General features: G+C 28.8%; 3 protein-coding genes across 7 annotated transcripts in view; all 3 read right to left on the bottom strand.

The window, feature by feature from the left end:
- The window catches only part of LOC117213778, a 28,829-nt gene extending 24,270 nt beyond the window's left edge, over nucleotides 1-4,559 (bottom strand). For 2 of the 3 annotated variants that reach the window (XM_033459431.1, XM_033459429.1), the window contains exons 1-3: nucleotides 4,360-4,559; nucleotides 1,260-1,596; nucleotides 432-719 (exon numbers count right to left, since the gene is read on the bottom strand). In XM_033459431.1, coding sequence (XP_033315322.1) covers nucleotides 432-719; nucleotides 1,260-1,490 — 519 coding nt within the window. In that variant the 5' untranslated portion in view covers nucleotides 1,491-1,596; nucleotides 4,360-4,559. Of the gene's footprint in view, nucleotides 1-431; nucleotides 720-1,259; nucleotides 1,597-4,359 lie in introns of those variants that run through there. The other variant, XM_033459428.1, reaches the window with a different exon arrangement.
- Nucleotides 4,560-5,467: 908 nt separating this feature from the next.
- On the bottom strand, nucleotides 5,468-7,659 carry LOC117213689 (UDP-galactose transporter senju). 3 transcript variants are annotated; one of them, XM_033459234.1, is made up of 6 exons: nucleotides 7,572-7,659; nucleotides 7,086-7,200; nucleotides 6,968-7,014; nucleotides 6,474-6,613; nucleotides 6,244-6,399; nucleotides 5,468-6,165 (listed from the first exon to the last, which is right to left on the bottom strand). In XM_033459234.1, exons 1-6 carry the CDS (start codon nucleotides 7,657-7,659, stop codon nucleotides 5,692-5,694), a joined length of 1,020 nt encoding a protein of 339 aa, XP_033315125.1. In that variant the 3' UTR covers nucleotides 5,468-5,691. The 3 variants fall into 3 exon arrangements, with proteins under 3 accessions (XP_033315125.1, XP_033315126.1, XP_033315127.1); XM_033459235.1 differs by lacking the exon at nucleotides 7,572-7,659 and adding an exon at nucleotides 7,284-7,546; XM_033459236.1 differs by lacking the exon at nucleotides 7,572-7,659 and adding an exon at nucleotides 7,341-7,546.
- A 677-nt stretch (nucleotides 7,660-8,336) lies between these two features.
- LOC117213751 (TBC1 domain family member 23) lies at nucleotides 8,337-13,446 on the bottom strand. Its single transcript, XM_033459373.1, has 9 exons — nucleotides 13,172-13,446; nucleotides 12,441-12,661; nucleotides 12,150-12,354; nucleotides 11,824-12,060; nucleotides 11,378-11,753; nucleotides 11,101-11,314; nucleotides 10,717-11,028; nucleotides 10,224-10,356; nucleotides 8,337-10,156 (listed from the first exon to the last, which is right to left on the bottom strand). Exons 1-9 carry the CDS (start codon nucleotides 13,198-13,200, stop codon nucleotides 9,883-9,885), a joined length of 2,001 nt encoding a protein of 666 aa, XP_033315264.1. The 5' UTR covers nucleotides 13,201-13,446; the 3' UTR covers nucleotides 8,337-9,882.
- Nucleotides 13,447-13,791: the final 345 nt, after the last annotated feature.

The following is a 13,791-nucleotide window of genomic DNA, read 5'->3' as shown; positions in this document are numbered from 1 at the left end:
TGTTTGTCGAAAATTTTGAAAGCTAGGATCGGTAAAGATTATTGATGTAGAAAGGGAAAAGAGAATGGAATTAAATATAATATTAGTATATAGCATCCACATACTGATTATGAACTAAATAAAGATCGTATCCGCATTGAAGCTTGTGAATAGCTTGCAAACAAAATACAACAAATTTTTTGCGAACATATTTTCTTTACTTCAACGTAATACGTTAATGTGCTGCCTCTTGAGCGAGTATTGTACGCTGTTCTGTATTTGTGCTACTAATATACATGGGTCCCTTCTAATGAGCATGACAACACAATATGAACGCAGCTTAATGTTTTTGAGTTGTTTACGATAATCTAATAAAGAAAATGTAAAAGTTCGTAAAATTTCAAAATAGACAGAAACGAGTATTAGAATTGGAAATTGGAAAATATCCGTACGTTTTTAATAGTGTTATCCCTGTCGTGACTATGAATGAGAAAAACTCGGAAGGCGTCCAAGACGCCTTTACGAACGGCGGGAGCAGAGTGACCCAAATTATTGACCAGCTCGGGTACCACTGGTTGCATGACCTTGTCCACGATGTCAGCATTCAAAGTCGGTAACACGTCTATAAGCACACGAAGAGCGTGCTGGCGCACCTCCCATTCTGGATCACGCAGTCTCTCGGATATCTCCAGGAACGTCGAATGGGTATCCACTTCGCTTGGAAATTTTCGGGTGCGTACCTGTACAAGAATACATATAAAAGACGTTCAGTTCAAAACATATTAATTCTATAATTCTTGCTATGTAATTAGTAATATAACTTTTAATTTCTTCTAGAACAATGTAAGAAATTCTAGACCCTCTTATATTCATAAAAACAAAACATTTCCATTTGAAAACTACATGGAAAAAAGTTGACAAGTACAATTTTGTTGATTTTTTAAATCTCTTTAAATCGAAAGATGTGAGCCTTCTATATATAAATGAATCTATGAAATTTATAATGTAGAATATATATATATATATATATATATATATATATATATATATATATATATATATATATAATACTACGACAGTTTTTGATAAAATTAAATTTTAAATTGCTTATCATGCTTTCCCCTATGGTCTTCATTTGTAAACTAATTCTTCTCCAATTTTCTCTGCAGAAAATATCTTTATTCATTCGTTAATTCTATTTCGTCATCACCAATCTCTGTTGCTCATCAGTAATCCATCAAATACAGAAGTCATTAATCAGATAGCACGACTATACAAACCACATGTTCCCAAAGAGGAGTCAGTTGTATTGGTTGGCCGTTCGGTGAGGTCAATGTCATCTTTCGAGAGTGTCGTTGACGGTGAGCTCGAAGAGTTGGGCTCTCAGGTGTCGAATAAAGATCGAGGGGAGAGGATCGTGCCGGAAGTGGCGAGGAATCCTTCTGGGGCTGCAGAGGCCCCGAATTTGTCGATCCTGTCATAGATAAAGTAAACTCCAGGCACTTGGACATACCACCGTTACGTCTCGTCTGAAGGAAACCATGGGTCCTTCATCGTCTTCCACGAGGATTGTTTTCCTGATTCTGGATCGTTCATCGAGTCACGCAAGCGACAGGCCTGATTGACAGATTCGTTAGATATTTACTGTGGGCCAAGTAACGCTGTAACGCTAGTACACCTGTGATGTTCGATATATTCAATGACCTATATGCATAGTGAAATGTTACAACATAATATTCTAAAATTTATTTATCACTTTCTAAATTATTTTTAAATAGCATTTTTAAATCAAATGGAAATCATAATGATAGATGTGAATTAATATTTATCCAGTAATATTATTAATTTATATTAATGATCCATTCCGGTCCAAAATATATAATTCTTGTTTGTAATATAATTTTGTTGAGTATTACAATTTTCTGTATACCACGACAATGGAAGCAGTGGAATTGCACATATGTAAGTGAATTATACAACTATAGCAGATGTGTACCACTGAAAACTATCATTTCCCTTATCGAGATGCGTATACAATATATCCACTTACACCGTTGATATAGCTAACAAAAATGTTTTTACTAAGTATACTTGGACCTACAAGAACTTTGAATTAGTTAAAAGTATGTAGCACGGAATTGTATACTAATATGTATATGTAAGTACATGTGCGCACGTAGTGGCTAAGCACAAATTATCCACATCTAACATAGACTGTGTTAACTCGTCCTTACTTTCAATCTCTAGTATACTGTATACATGTTCTAATAAATAATATTCTTCAGATTATAAAAAGTTTGAGAAAATAAATTGTAATTTGATATTTTTTATCTATCATTTTATCTATCATTTCTTCATTATTTTATTATTTATCATTGTCTCATTTTTTATAGTTTTCAAATAATTCATCCAGGCTTATTACGAATACTCATTTAAGACAAATTAATATTTTAACGATTTTAACGGTAGATTTTGATTTCCATAATAGAAACTAAAGGATATTTCCTTCACTTCCGGCAGCAATTCTTACATACGGATGTATAAAATGATTGACATTGGTAAAGCTTTAACCGGTTAACCGCTAATACATCCCATTTCCGATTTCAGTTGCAGAATCAATCACCGTAGTCACGAAATCAGTTTTATTATTAATCGATACTCCTTTAATGTGCATTAAAACGCTTGTCTTTTCTTTAATAAGAAAATCAATAATTCATTACGGGATATATCAAACTTTTCTTATTAAAAATTGATTAATTTAACAATGATAATAAAATACAATTAATTTTAAATATTATTTTAATGTTACATGGAATAAATCTGAAGGAATTACTTTCGAATTTAATTTTTTGTCAAATTTACGATAATGATCTTCTTTAAACAGTATTATACAGAATTACAATAAAATTACAATTTTACAATATAAATCTATAATAATTTTATAATTTCACGAATAATTCCGCTTTCTATATTTCGAATATTTCCGCAGTATTTATGAACCATAGAAACGTGACGTTCCTAGTTGTTAAAAATCAGCCGTGTGATTTTCGTTTCGTAACAGTATGCCAACGAGCCACGTTATCCCAGCCCCTGTGGCAAATATTTTTTAAAAAAGAAATAAAGGGACGAAGTCGCAAAGTTTATCATCGGATCTCGCGACACGAACACCGCATAAAACTAGTACACACGAAAGCGATTGCATAATCCAAAGAAAACGTGCGTGCGTCTCGAGGAGTCGCGAAAGAAGAAAGGGGCCGTCCACTTGCAGCAATAAAGGATACATACATACATACTTTTCCAGCGCACTTAACCTCGCGTCAACCGTGATTTTTTCCTTATATATTTATTTTTCTTCTTTCTCAAGTGCACGTTTGCTGAATTAACCTGCGTCATCAGATTACAGTTGAAATTTTTGACTCAAAAATTTTGACAAATGCACTGTTGTGGTGGATTAAATCATGTTTATTATATTAGTATATTTACTAGATGTTTATATTAACTGGAATGGATAAATATACAAGTAGCATGAATAGGTATTGCTTGTTATTGCATCATTTAATGAAAGAAATGGCATACTGGCAAATATTAATTGTTAAATAATCATTCAATAAATTGATTTAAAAATACACAACATTTTGATGAAAGGACGAAAAGTTTGGAATCATAGATTAAATACATTACTTAATCCATTTGCAAAACAATACGTCGTTGGTAAAGTAGATTTTATATAGAAATAATAATTTTTAGCACTGTTTTAAAGAAATATGAACAAACTTATTACACAACCTAATACATATATAAGAATCTTCGTATAATGTCATTAACCTCTTGGATATTAGAATGGTGATTTTTAGTATCAGACCAATTTATGTCAGGTATGCACCTCTTCCTGAATAGTTCAATTAATATAAGGTAATTTATGTTGTTGAAGTATTTGTTTATAGAAAAAAATAAAATATTTTATTGTTGCTTGGCGCGATTTTCCAATCGCACCAATCACGTATCACTAAATTGTCACGTGCCCGAGATCGTAATATGTAAGTTGATTTATATAAACAGTATCGCGCATAAAAATACAGTCTTTAACCCCTCATTTACTCATATTTTATTTAACAAAACATCATTCATAACGCTTTTAGAATATCATTTTAACAATTTTCTCCAATCCATAAATAATATCAGACTTTTTCTATATGAACCACCATAATTAAATAATTCAAAAATCCTTGAAAAACAATTATAGAAACTATTTTTTCTACACACAATCTCTATTTTAGACGGAGATAGATAATATATTTTAAAAACAGATATTTACAATTTATAATCATTAAATTACAAATAACGATATTACAAAAATTATATTAATATGATCTTACTTACCTTTTACTTTTCTCTTCGTGTATAAGTGAGACAAGAACTTTTTTAACTATAGTAACATATTTCACACTTTTTTAACTGTAATGCTATAATTTATTATATTATGTTTGAAGTTTTTTGTACTGTTTCGAATGCACATTTCATTACAAACGGCGCGACAATCGAAAAAATCCAATACGGACTTCACGTGACGGCAGCCAACATGTGACTACCGCTACTCTATTCCGAAAGTAAGGTGATTTGCAGGTAATATCGACCATCCACTCCCCACTTCTCGAAAAATGGTCTTCTGTAGATGTATACAATAGGTGGAATTGCAAGAATAGCTAATCTTAGAAAAAGTAATTTACATTAGTCGATATTGACTCTGTTGTATCCTTTCGATTATTTTATTAATCTAATTCTGTTTTTATCTTTTTAATGGTTAATGAATTTCTCAAATTCAAGGTGCTTCTGAAAAAATCGTTATTAATATGTATAATTTGCCATCTTCACTGCATGATAAAGGTTTTCTTAAAAGCTCAATAATCTTCTGTTTATTAAAATAAATATAAGTTTGAGATACAAAACTTCGAGTATCACAGCAGGGTTAATAATGCACAATAAAATTTGTCGATGTTTAATTCTATTCAAATTTCCCGCCAAATAGAATTTCGATAAATCGAAGAATTCTTGGTTTGAAATTGTACATAATGCGCACATAAAAATATGTATTGCTTAATAAATTTTATTACTCAAGTACTTTCTATTATAAACAGCTTTTAATAAATTACTTTATCACTATTATTATATATATGTATGAAATATGTAATGCTTTCGAAAAAAGAAACTATTACTGTATTCTTTTAAATACGGTATAAAATTCCAAATATAATTTTGTCATTGTTCTTTTTTACAAATAATATATAATAATAATACTTTTATAATAATCTATATATTATTTCCTAATAATACAGTTACTCACTATGTACATAATAACACAATTTTTTAAGTTCCACAATTAAGATTCAACCACTTAATTAAACCACACAATTACACATGGAATATTAAGAATCGTAATATTTTATAAAATTAGAATTAACTATTCATAAATACATGTATAAGATATAAATATTTAACACAAAAGAAGGAAATATAATTCATATCTCTATAACAAATCGTTTTCCTTTAATACCTATTAACATAAAAGTTCTTCAAATTAGTTACATTTATAAATCTATGCATACATAAAGCTATACAATAAAGCATAATGGGACAGACACGTGAGTAACAGGTTTACATCAGGAAAAATCCATGTACAGAATATAATTAAGGAAGGTTTTTAATTGATGTCTACTAAACTATGTTATCAGCCTTTGTTCGTTCTTTGGTCCAGGTATTTTGTACTGGATTTTGCGAATACAATATAACTGCATAACTTACCATAGCGATCGAAAGTACGGTATTTAAATGGATTGGAATACTAAATATCAGCCAACACAAAACCGCTGTGAATATCAGTTCTAACGCACTAGCGAAAGTTTTTAAGATAGAGTTCAAGTTTTTCAAGAAAAAACTTGTGATAATTCCTATTGCTGTATTATTCAGCATTATTATTATTATCTTTGGTTGCATAAGTATACCAAGATCAGCATTGTTCAACATATTAGAGGCATTATTTGCTGACATAAAAAATAGTATAAAAACTATAAGGTTACAAAAGATACTATCAATATACATAAACACATTTTGTACAAAAATATTGATGTTTGCCCCTTGCTCTTTAAGTAAATATTCGTTGTAAACTCCAGCTAGGCAGGAGCAAATTGTCTGAAAAAGTTTAAAGATTACAACTTATTAAAATTTTCTGGATCAGAGAATATTTTTTCTTAATGATTCTATACATACCTGTATAAATACTAAAATGATGTTACTACTCAAATTAATTTTAGCATTAAATATATTGACGCTAAAGTCCAATTCTATATGTTTCACCATACATCCAATAGTCAGTAATACTAGCGAAAACCATTGTTTCAATGATAATTTCTTGTTAAAAACGACCTAAAAAAGCTACATTTTAGAAAATACTTTTTTCCACTCCAATGTAAGTTATAACAAAAGTTTCTGATATGTACCTGGAAAATAATTCCAGTCATGACAACACGAAATTGCAACAACACATAGTAAGTTGTTGGATCAAATATGGCCAAATTAATAAATGCCAGATTATTGTATAAACAATACAAAAATGATGGTATCATGTACAGCAATAGCACTAGAATAAGAGTATTTAAATTTACTTTATTTTCTATTATATTAATTTCACAAATTAAATGAATACTTAAAGAACATCTAGATTTTAGTCTACTTATTTAAATCAATAATCATATTATGAAATATTTAGTTTTCAAAAAGTGTATAAAACTGGAATCAATAATTTATCTTATCTTGTGTTCTATTTATATAATACCACAACATGATAATTTTTAGTCCTTAATTACATCTACCAAAGTAAGTCAAAGATTTGCTATAAATAGTTTATCAATTTTAAGAAATAAGTATAAATTTTATCTGCATAACTAAATTATTTTAATGTATTGAATTCTCCAAAATAATATACAATATTTACCTTTCTTATTTTCCTTTACTTCTTGGCACAAACTTCCAAAGCTATTGCTGAAGATAAAATAATAAGTTTTGTACTTATATAGAAATTTCAAAGAATAGTATTTAATTTATTTACTTACTCTTTGCAGTAGAATATTATAGAAGTAAATAACTTTAATATTTCTGTCATCAATACTACCATAATAATATTATATTCATAGTGACCATCTCTTTGAGACCAAGTTACAATAATACCTAAGATAATAATAATTTTAGAAATATTTTAATTAAAAAAATACAATGTATATTTTTACAAAACAGCAATGGGGAAAATTTACAAAATATTACATAGAAATTGTTACGAAATTTCTTGAAATTTACAAAGTAACCTGTACCATATGCTACTAAACATTATATACTACAAAACATTTAAATCATATCTAAAACTGATAAAATAATGCACACGATATTCATAAATAACTATATAGTTCAATGCTAATTTCTTTTTGTATTGTCATTACTGAGTAGTTTCTGTTTGACAAATATTAACAAATAAAATCATGTAACAAGTAAAATCATGTGGCAAGAATATAAACAAACAGAGAAACATAACCACATTCATGTACCTTGGTTCACAAACAGAGCCATGTATGAAATAAAAATGACAGGACTCCATCTTCCTGGGAATAATTCACCCCAATTGATGGTTCCCATTATAAACTCTATTATAAGATATTATTACGTTAAAAACATTTGTAAAGTATATATATATTGCTAACTGCTTCGTTGCCGGGACTTCTGTTAACAACTGATAACAAGATCACGATTTACGATACACTTTTATCGCATCAAACATACATCAAATTGTACAAACATACATCAAATTGTACAAACATATATAAAATTGTTCATTTGAAGTTATATAAAGAAATAATATCTGTTATCTGATAAAAATGTCCTTTTTCCAAAATATGCTTCAGTATTGTTTCATTATTCTCCAACTTTTGCCTTATTTGTTAATTGAATATTAACGTGTACTCCTACGCAAAAGATTATCGTAGGAAGTAAGGAGAAAGTTATTATATTTTTTAACTTTATTAATTCTTATTTAATTAAATCTTATTTTTATAATAAAATTTATGACAGTAATATATTTTATATTTTATATTATTCGAAAAATTTTGCAAGGTTAAATGAACGATTAATGATGATAAAACAAATTGAGATATTTGAAATATAATGAAAATCATTTTTTATAATACATAATGATAATCATAAGTACATATTTTATTTTTACAATCTTTTGAAAACATCTATCGTTTAAACTCATTCTTGATGCGTTACATAAAATTTATTTACATACATAGAATGGAAAATTTGCATTTAAGAAGTGCTTTACAATATACTATAATTTATTAAACTTCTATAATTTTTTACGTAACAACTATCCCGCCATTCATGCTTTTCATTCGTCGTGGAAGCACATAAATAGAAAAAGTTTTTTTTATACATAGAATTCATTATTGTGTATCAAGAAATATGTTACAGATACTATTGTTAAAAATATTAACAATGCTGACATATTATCTACAAGATCAAAAATTTCAATAGTTTTATTAAGTATACATTAAATTATGCTTTTTATAATCTTTAAACATAGAATAGACGCTAATGTACATCATAAATAATCTCTGTAATCTACAATGGTGGAATTAGAACCATACTGAAACGTGTGTTCGTAATTTACACAAAAATGAACGTATGTTGCGAACAATATTGTCCCGGATTACAGAAAGACAGCGCAACAGTGTGCACGAAAACCCATTATGAGGATGATTTCTATTGATATATTATTATCAGTATAATCTTAACAATAAATTCGGAAAAAATCGTATTAGATACTTAATATTTTAAATACAAATTCCAGAGAAAAAGACAGAAAAATCTCGCTATGAAAGATTTTTGTATGATATATGTTCGAAAGATCGTAAATCGAAAACTTTAAAAATTCTTCGAAATATAATCAGGCAGTGTAATAAGTATGCCTGTAAAAGTGATACAACTGTTTACTTTTCAATATATTTTGTACCTTCTGTAAATATTTTATAAAGACATTTAGTGCAAGACTATATGCTATAAAATGCAAATATTATAACCATTCTGTTAATGTTTCTCGAATCGTATTACATTAGGACCAATTATCAGTTCATTATAACATACAGATACTATGTAGTAATATATGTATGCATGAAATGCCATATTAGCTTGTGATTCGAAGTTTTTAGTGTCCTGTAAGGAAAAGAAATAAATTATTCGCATTTCTATAAACATTGGTATCACATTACGAATCATATTTATGTAAAGGAATCAATGACATTTTAATTCATGGCACGTTACACTCCATCGTAGATAATCACATCAATGATTTGCAGAGTCCATTACCTCTCCTATTCATTTTTATAGTAAGGCCACTGTTTAGCCATATGTAAAGTAAATACTAAATCAAATATTATTAACATTGATATGATATTATTACAAAAAGCAATAGGAAAAATGCAGTTTTATGAAAGCAAAATATTTTTGAGAACATTAAGAAAATGCGTGAAGAAAAATGGTAAGCGTAAATATAACTGATAAAAGTAATGACTTAGTAGAAACCACCAAAATCTTAGAATCCAAGTACAAATCGTGTTAGCCATTTTATCGATGGTACATTATATTAGGTTCATATACGAAACATTCGATTTATCGTTAAAATCTTTCACATACTATTTTCTTTAATTATACTAATATTACACGTTGTATTTGTAGTACCATTTAATTAAGAAAATTCTAGCCGATCGAACAAATAAAAAATTTCATTTCGGATATTCATTCGATAAAATTTGTTTAAAACGAATAAAATTTCATCACTCGCGTACCAGCGCGTACTCAATATCAATCTGATGTTTTCAATTGTTTTAAAATCTGTTGCGTGATCAATTTAGTAGCCTCACTCGCATTAGGAATAAGAAATTTATCCATATCTGAAATAACCGTATCGTTATATTGCGTTGTACCGTATTTAAATGTAATCAAATCCGAGTGTCTCTTTCTAGATGTTATTTTTACAACACTCGTCAACGGACGTTTTACAATTACATGTGCTGCACCTTTCCTTTCTTGTATTTCCCGAAGTACTACAAGGTGAGTATCAGTAACCAAAAGTATACTGAAAAAAAATGTTTTTTTTAATGTTAAGTAACAAAATAAATTAACACTTTGATTTAAATATTCACCTATCACAAAGATCTCCATTGACTTTCACTTCTTGACATTTAAAGGAATGTAACAATTTTGGATCCTTCAGCCACTGTTGGATAGATACAACTTCAATAGGTTCTTCACTTTCATTATTTGTCATTGTCATATCTGCGGCATATAATAATTATAGAATATTAATAAAATAAATAAATAAAGATGTATTTGCAATTTATTATAAAACTGCATTATCCCATCAACGCTACAACACTGATATAAAGCATAACTCTCGTATGATTTTCGATTAATTAAATTAAATTAATTTTGATCTCAATAATCTCGATTATATCACAACTCTTATAAATCTCACATATCATCTCTCCACGTGCATTCTACAAATCGCTCTTCATTCACAATTGATACTTTAACATAAATATTCGCTCAAACCATGAGTTTCGTATAAAATAACTTGAGATAGTAATCAATCAAGCATGCAATTTAAGGAATATCTGAATTCAAATAAGAACGTACCCAATTCTTGATCATCGTCTATACTAAATACAGGGCCTGTCTTTTTTTGTCGCTTAACAAAATCCAAGTCTTTGCCGTTCCTATTTTCTATGTTATTATGAACACTTGCTGACGGATTGACGATATAATCGAATAATTTTCCCTTCACTTTCTTAATTTTTCCAAAGAAATCGGAATTATTACTTTTAACTTTGACAGGACTTGTTTCATTCGAATTTGTCTCCGAAATATTAGCACTGCATACTAAACAGTGCTGTGAATTATGATCAACAAGACTAGAAACGACTTCATCACCAAAGTATTCATGTATGGCTGCAATGAAATGCTCTTGCAAAATAATTATTTTGAATGAAATATTTTAAATGAATATAATATAATAAATACCTTGATATCCTGATGTGACCATACTAACATATTGCGTGTGTTTCTGTAAAAAAGATGCAACTACCATATGCGTGTAACGATCTTCCTCTTGTCTACCACTCCCTAAAAAGCAAAGATGTTCACCACCAGCTTGCGATCCAACCGCTAATGCTTGGCGTTGTGCTTGCAACAATCCTTGTACTGCTGTGGCAAAAGCAGCAGGTTCTTGAAGCATCTAAAATGAAATTTATAAATTTAAAAAGAACTTCTATATATAAAAAAGACAAAAAAAACATACCAAATTACAATCTAGATGAAATGCAGTTGGTAAATGTCCTGCATTGTATTGTTCAGCAGGTCTACAGTCTACTAAAAAGAACTTGACCGATTCAACCGAGGTATTAGGTATGGACGGACTCTCGATAGAATTTTCAACTAATTCTTGGGCTGATACGGGTAAACAAAGCGCATGAGATATACATTTTTCATCGAAACCATCGTCAAATATAATAGGATATAAATCTTGTTTAAAAGATGATGGTGTCTTCATTGCATAATACTGTGCCAAAGAGCAAAAGTCTGTCACATCTTCTGCTTCCAATGCACAGGGCATAGCAGCAATCGCGTCTATTATAGTTTGTTTATCATTATCTTTCATACTTAAGATTTGCTCCCTATAAAAAGTAGTATAGTAAATTTCATAGTAATTTCATTTTGGGGGGAAGTGTTTTGTAATTCTCCTACCTAGCATTTATTACCATGATAAGTGAAAGGAATAACATAAAAAATGGATCAGCTTGCATGAAATATAGATCCCACATTGTACAAACAGCTGGCAATGAACATACACCAGCAAATAGTGTAGTTACCCATCCTTTTGTATATTGATCAGGAGATACTCTTTTCGTATCCAAGAAAGAACATAATTCTGGTTCATGATAGAGTAGTAATAGTCTTAATACAGAACTGTATGTTTCACCTCTGTAAGCATAAAATAATATTACTCATAAGAAAGATAAGGAAAGAGTAATGGTGGAAGAAAGGATAATTAATTGTAAAATATTATATACCTAGGTATATAAAAGTCTATTATTGCTTCAAATAAATTATATGTTGCACTTCGTGGAAGTTTTAAAGCTATTAAGGGGCCCAACAGCTCTATCCAGCCATTTCCTCTCTTATATTGTTTCCCACTATTCTTACAATAAAATGTTAAAATAGACTCTAAATCAGAAACAACAGAAACTTTGTCTTCATCATCGTTTCCTAGTTTTGCTACAATAAAAATATATAATCTATAAAATCTATAACAAAACAGATGTATATAAATAAATCATATAATGTGCATGCAAATAACTTACCAACCAATTGCTGACAATCATCACGTATAATATTCTGTTCTGGTAAATCAAAAACTTCATTAAATTGACTTAATTGATTACCCCGATCGATAACATCTAAACATGCTTGCCATACATCATGTCTTAAATTTGCAGGAACAGCTTGTCCCTTACAAATTGCGTATATGTCGGATGCTGATGGTGCTTGTGTATCAAGTAAAGCTGCTTCTAGCTCCAATACCCTAAATGTTTATCTCATATTTATATCCATTTATTATAATAAACAAAATTTGTTCAACTTCGTGTTATTATTCTTTAGTATCAATAAAGTGTACGGTACATAATACAAATATTACAATATATGACAAATGTTTACATATTTTTTCACAAGGTAGTTAATAAACATTTGCAAACATATGAACAAGCTTAAAGAAAGACATAAATACTTAAGTATCCACCATACTTCTTTTTTAGCCAGGAAGGATTAAGAAAAAATTTATTTAACAGAATGATATGTAAAATTTGCATATAATCATACGTAGACTTATTTATTTTTGGTATGCTAGTATTGCTTTTCAATATACGAAGAAAGTAAGAAGATAAAAGTACCGCAAGACGTCAATCGATATTAAGTCGCAAAAAAATAAGTTGGAAAATTTCATTGATGGAACGAACGACTAAAATTCATGTTTATTGAAACAAAGAATTCCTTCTCGTTTGAAAAATATAAAGAAATTTGAAAATTAGCTCACCAGGTGTTTTCATCTTCTTGTAGTGCCATTTTGGTAAACGTCACACTTGTATCGTAGTGTGCAAAATCGTGAATTCGATATAAATTATAATTTTCTACAGGAGAATAAACTTTTTCTATCAGTTAGCATTCTTCGTCGAGTTTTACAATTTTCATCACATTTCTTGTGGTTTACGTTCTGTTTAAAATTCAACGATCTATAGATAGCACAGACGAAAGTTCGCTCTTGTTGACAAATCGTTGCCATCTTTTAGATAAAATTTTTATATGTGTAACAAAACGCGCGAATATTTAATCATCCTGTTTTACATATATTAGAATGAATTTATTTTCATAATAATACATTTATTTATATATAATAATGAATTTAATAATAAATTATACAATATGGATATATTTATCTATAACATAGATTTATTTGCAACAAGTAAAATTCCATTTTTAATTAATAATCAATATTGTATAAAATAAACATTATTCCTTTTAATTTTTAATAAAAAATAAAAAAACGTTGTTTTAGAAGCTTATATCATTGATTTAATCTAATCTATTGCGGTCGTATTACGAAATGTTTGTATAGTAATAGTATACCAAGGAAAATGATAATCCACTCTTATACGA

The sequence above is a fragment of the Bombus bifarius genome, unplaced genomic scaffold, assembly GCF_011952205.1.
Source record: "Bombus bifarius isolate JDL3187 unplaced genomic scaffold, Bbif_JDL3187 scf7180000009125, whole genome shotgun sequence".
NCBI lineage: Eukaryota > Metazoa > Arthropoda > Insecta > Hymenoptera > Apidae > Bombus > Bombus bifarius.
Note: the sequence above shows the minus strand (reverse complement) of the source record. Positions and strands in the feature narration are given on the sequence as shown.

Bases quoted from the DNA above. Each gene is read 5' to 3' on its own strand.
- LOC117213689 (XM_033459234.1), bottom strand. From the start codon at position 7,659: ATGGGAACCATCAATTGGGGTGAATTATTCCCAGGAAGATGGAGTCCT. The intron at 7,015-7,085 runs GTAAGTAAATAA...TTTTATCTTCAG, and splicing joins ATAATATTCTACTGCAAAGA to CAATAGCTTTGGAAGTTTGT. The intron at 6,166-6,243 runs GTATGTATAGAA...AAACTTTTTCAG, and splicing joins TCATTTTAGTATTTATACAG to ACAATTTGCTCCTGCCTAGC.
- LOC117213751 (XM_033459373.1), bottom strand. From the start codon at position 13,200: ATGGCACTACAAGAAGATGAAAACACCTG. The intron at 11,315-11,377 runs GTATGTTTTTTT...ATTTCATTTTAG, and splicing joins TTCATCTAGATTGTAATTTG to ATGCTTCAAGAACCTGCTGC. The intron at 10,157-10,223 runs GTGAATATTTAA...ATTTTTTTTCAG, and splicing joins AATGGAGATCTTTGTGATAG to TATACTTTTGGTTACTGATA.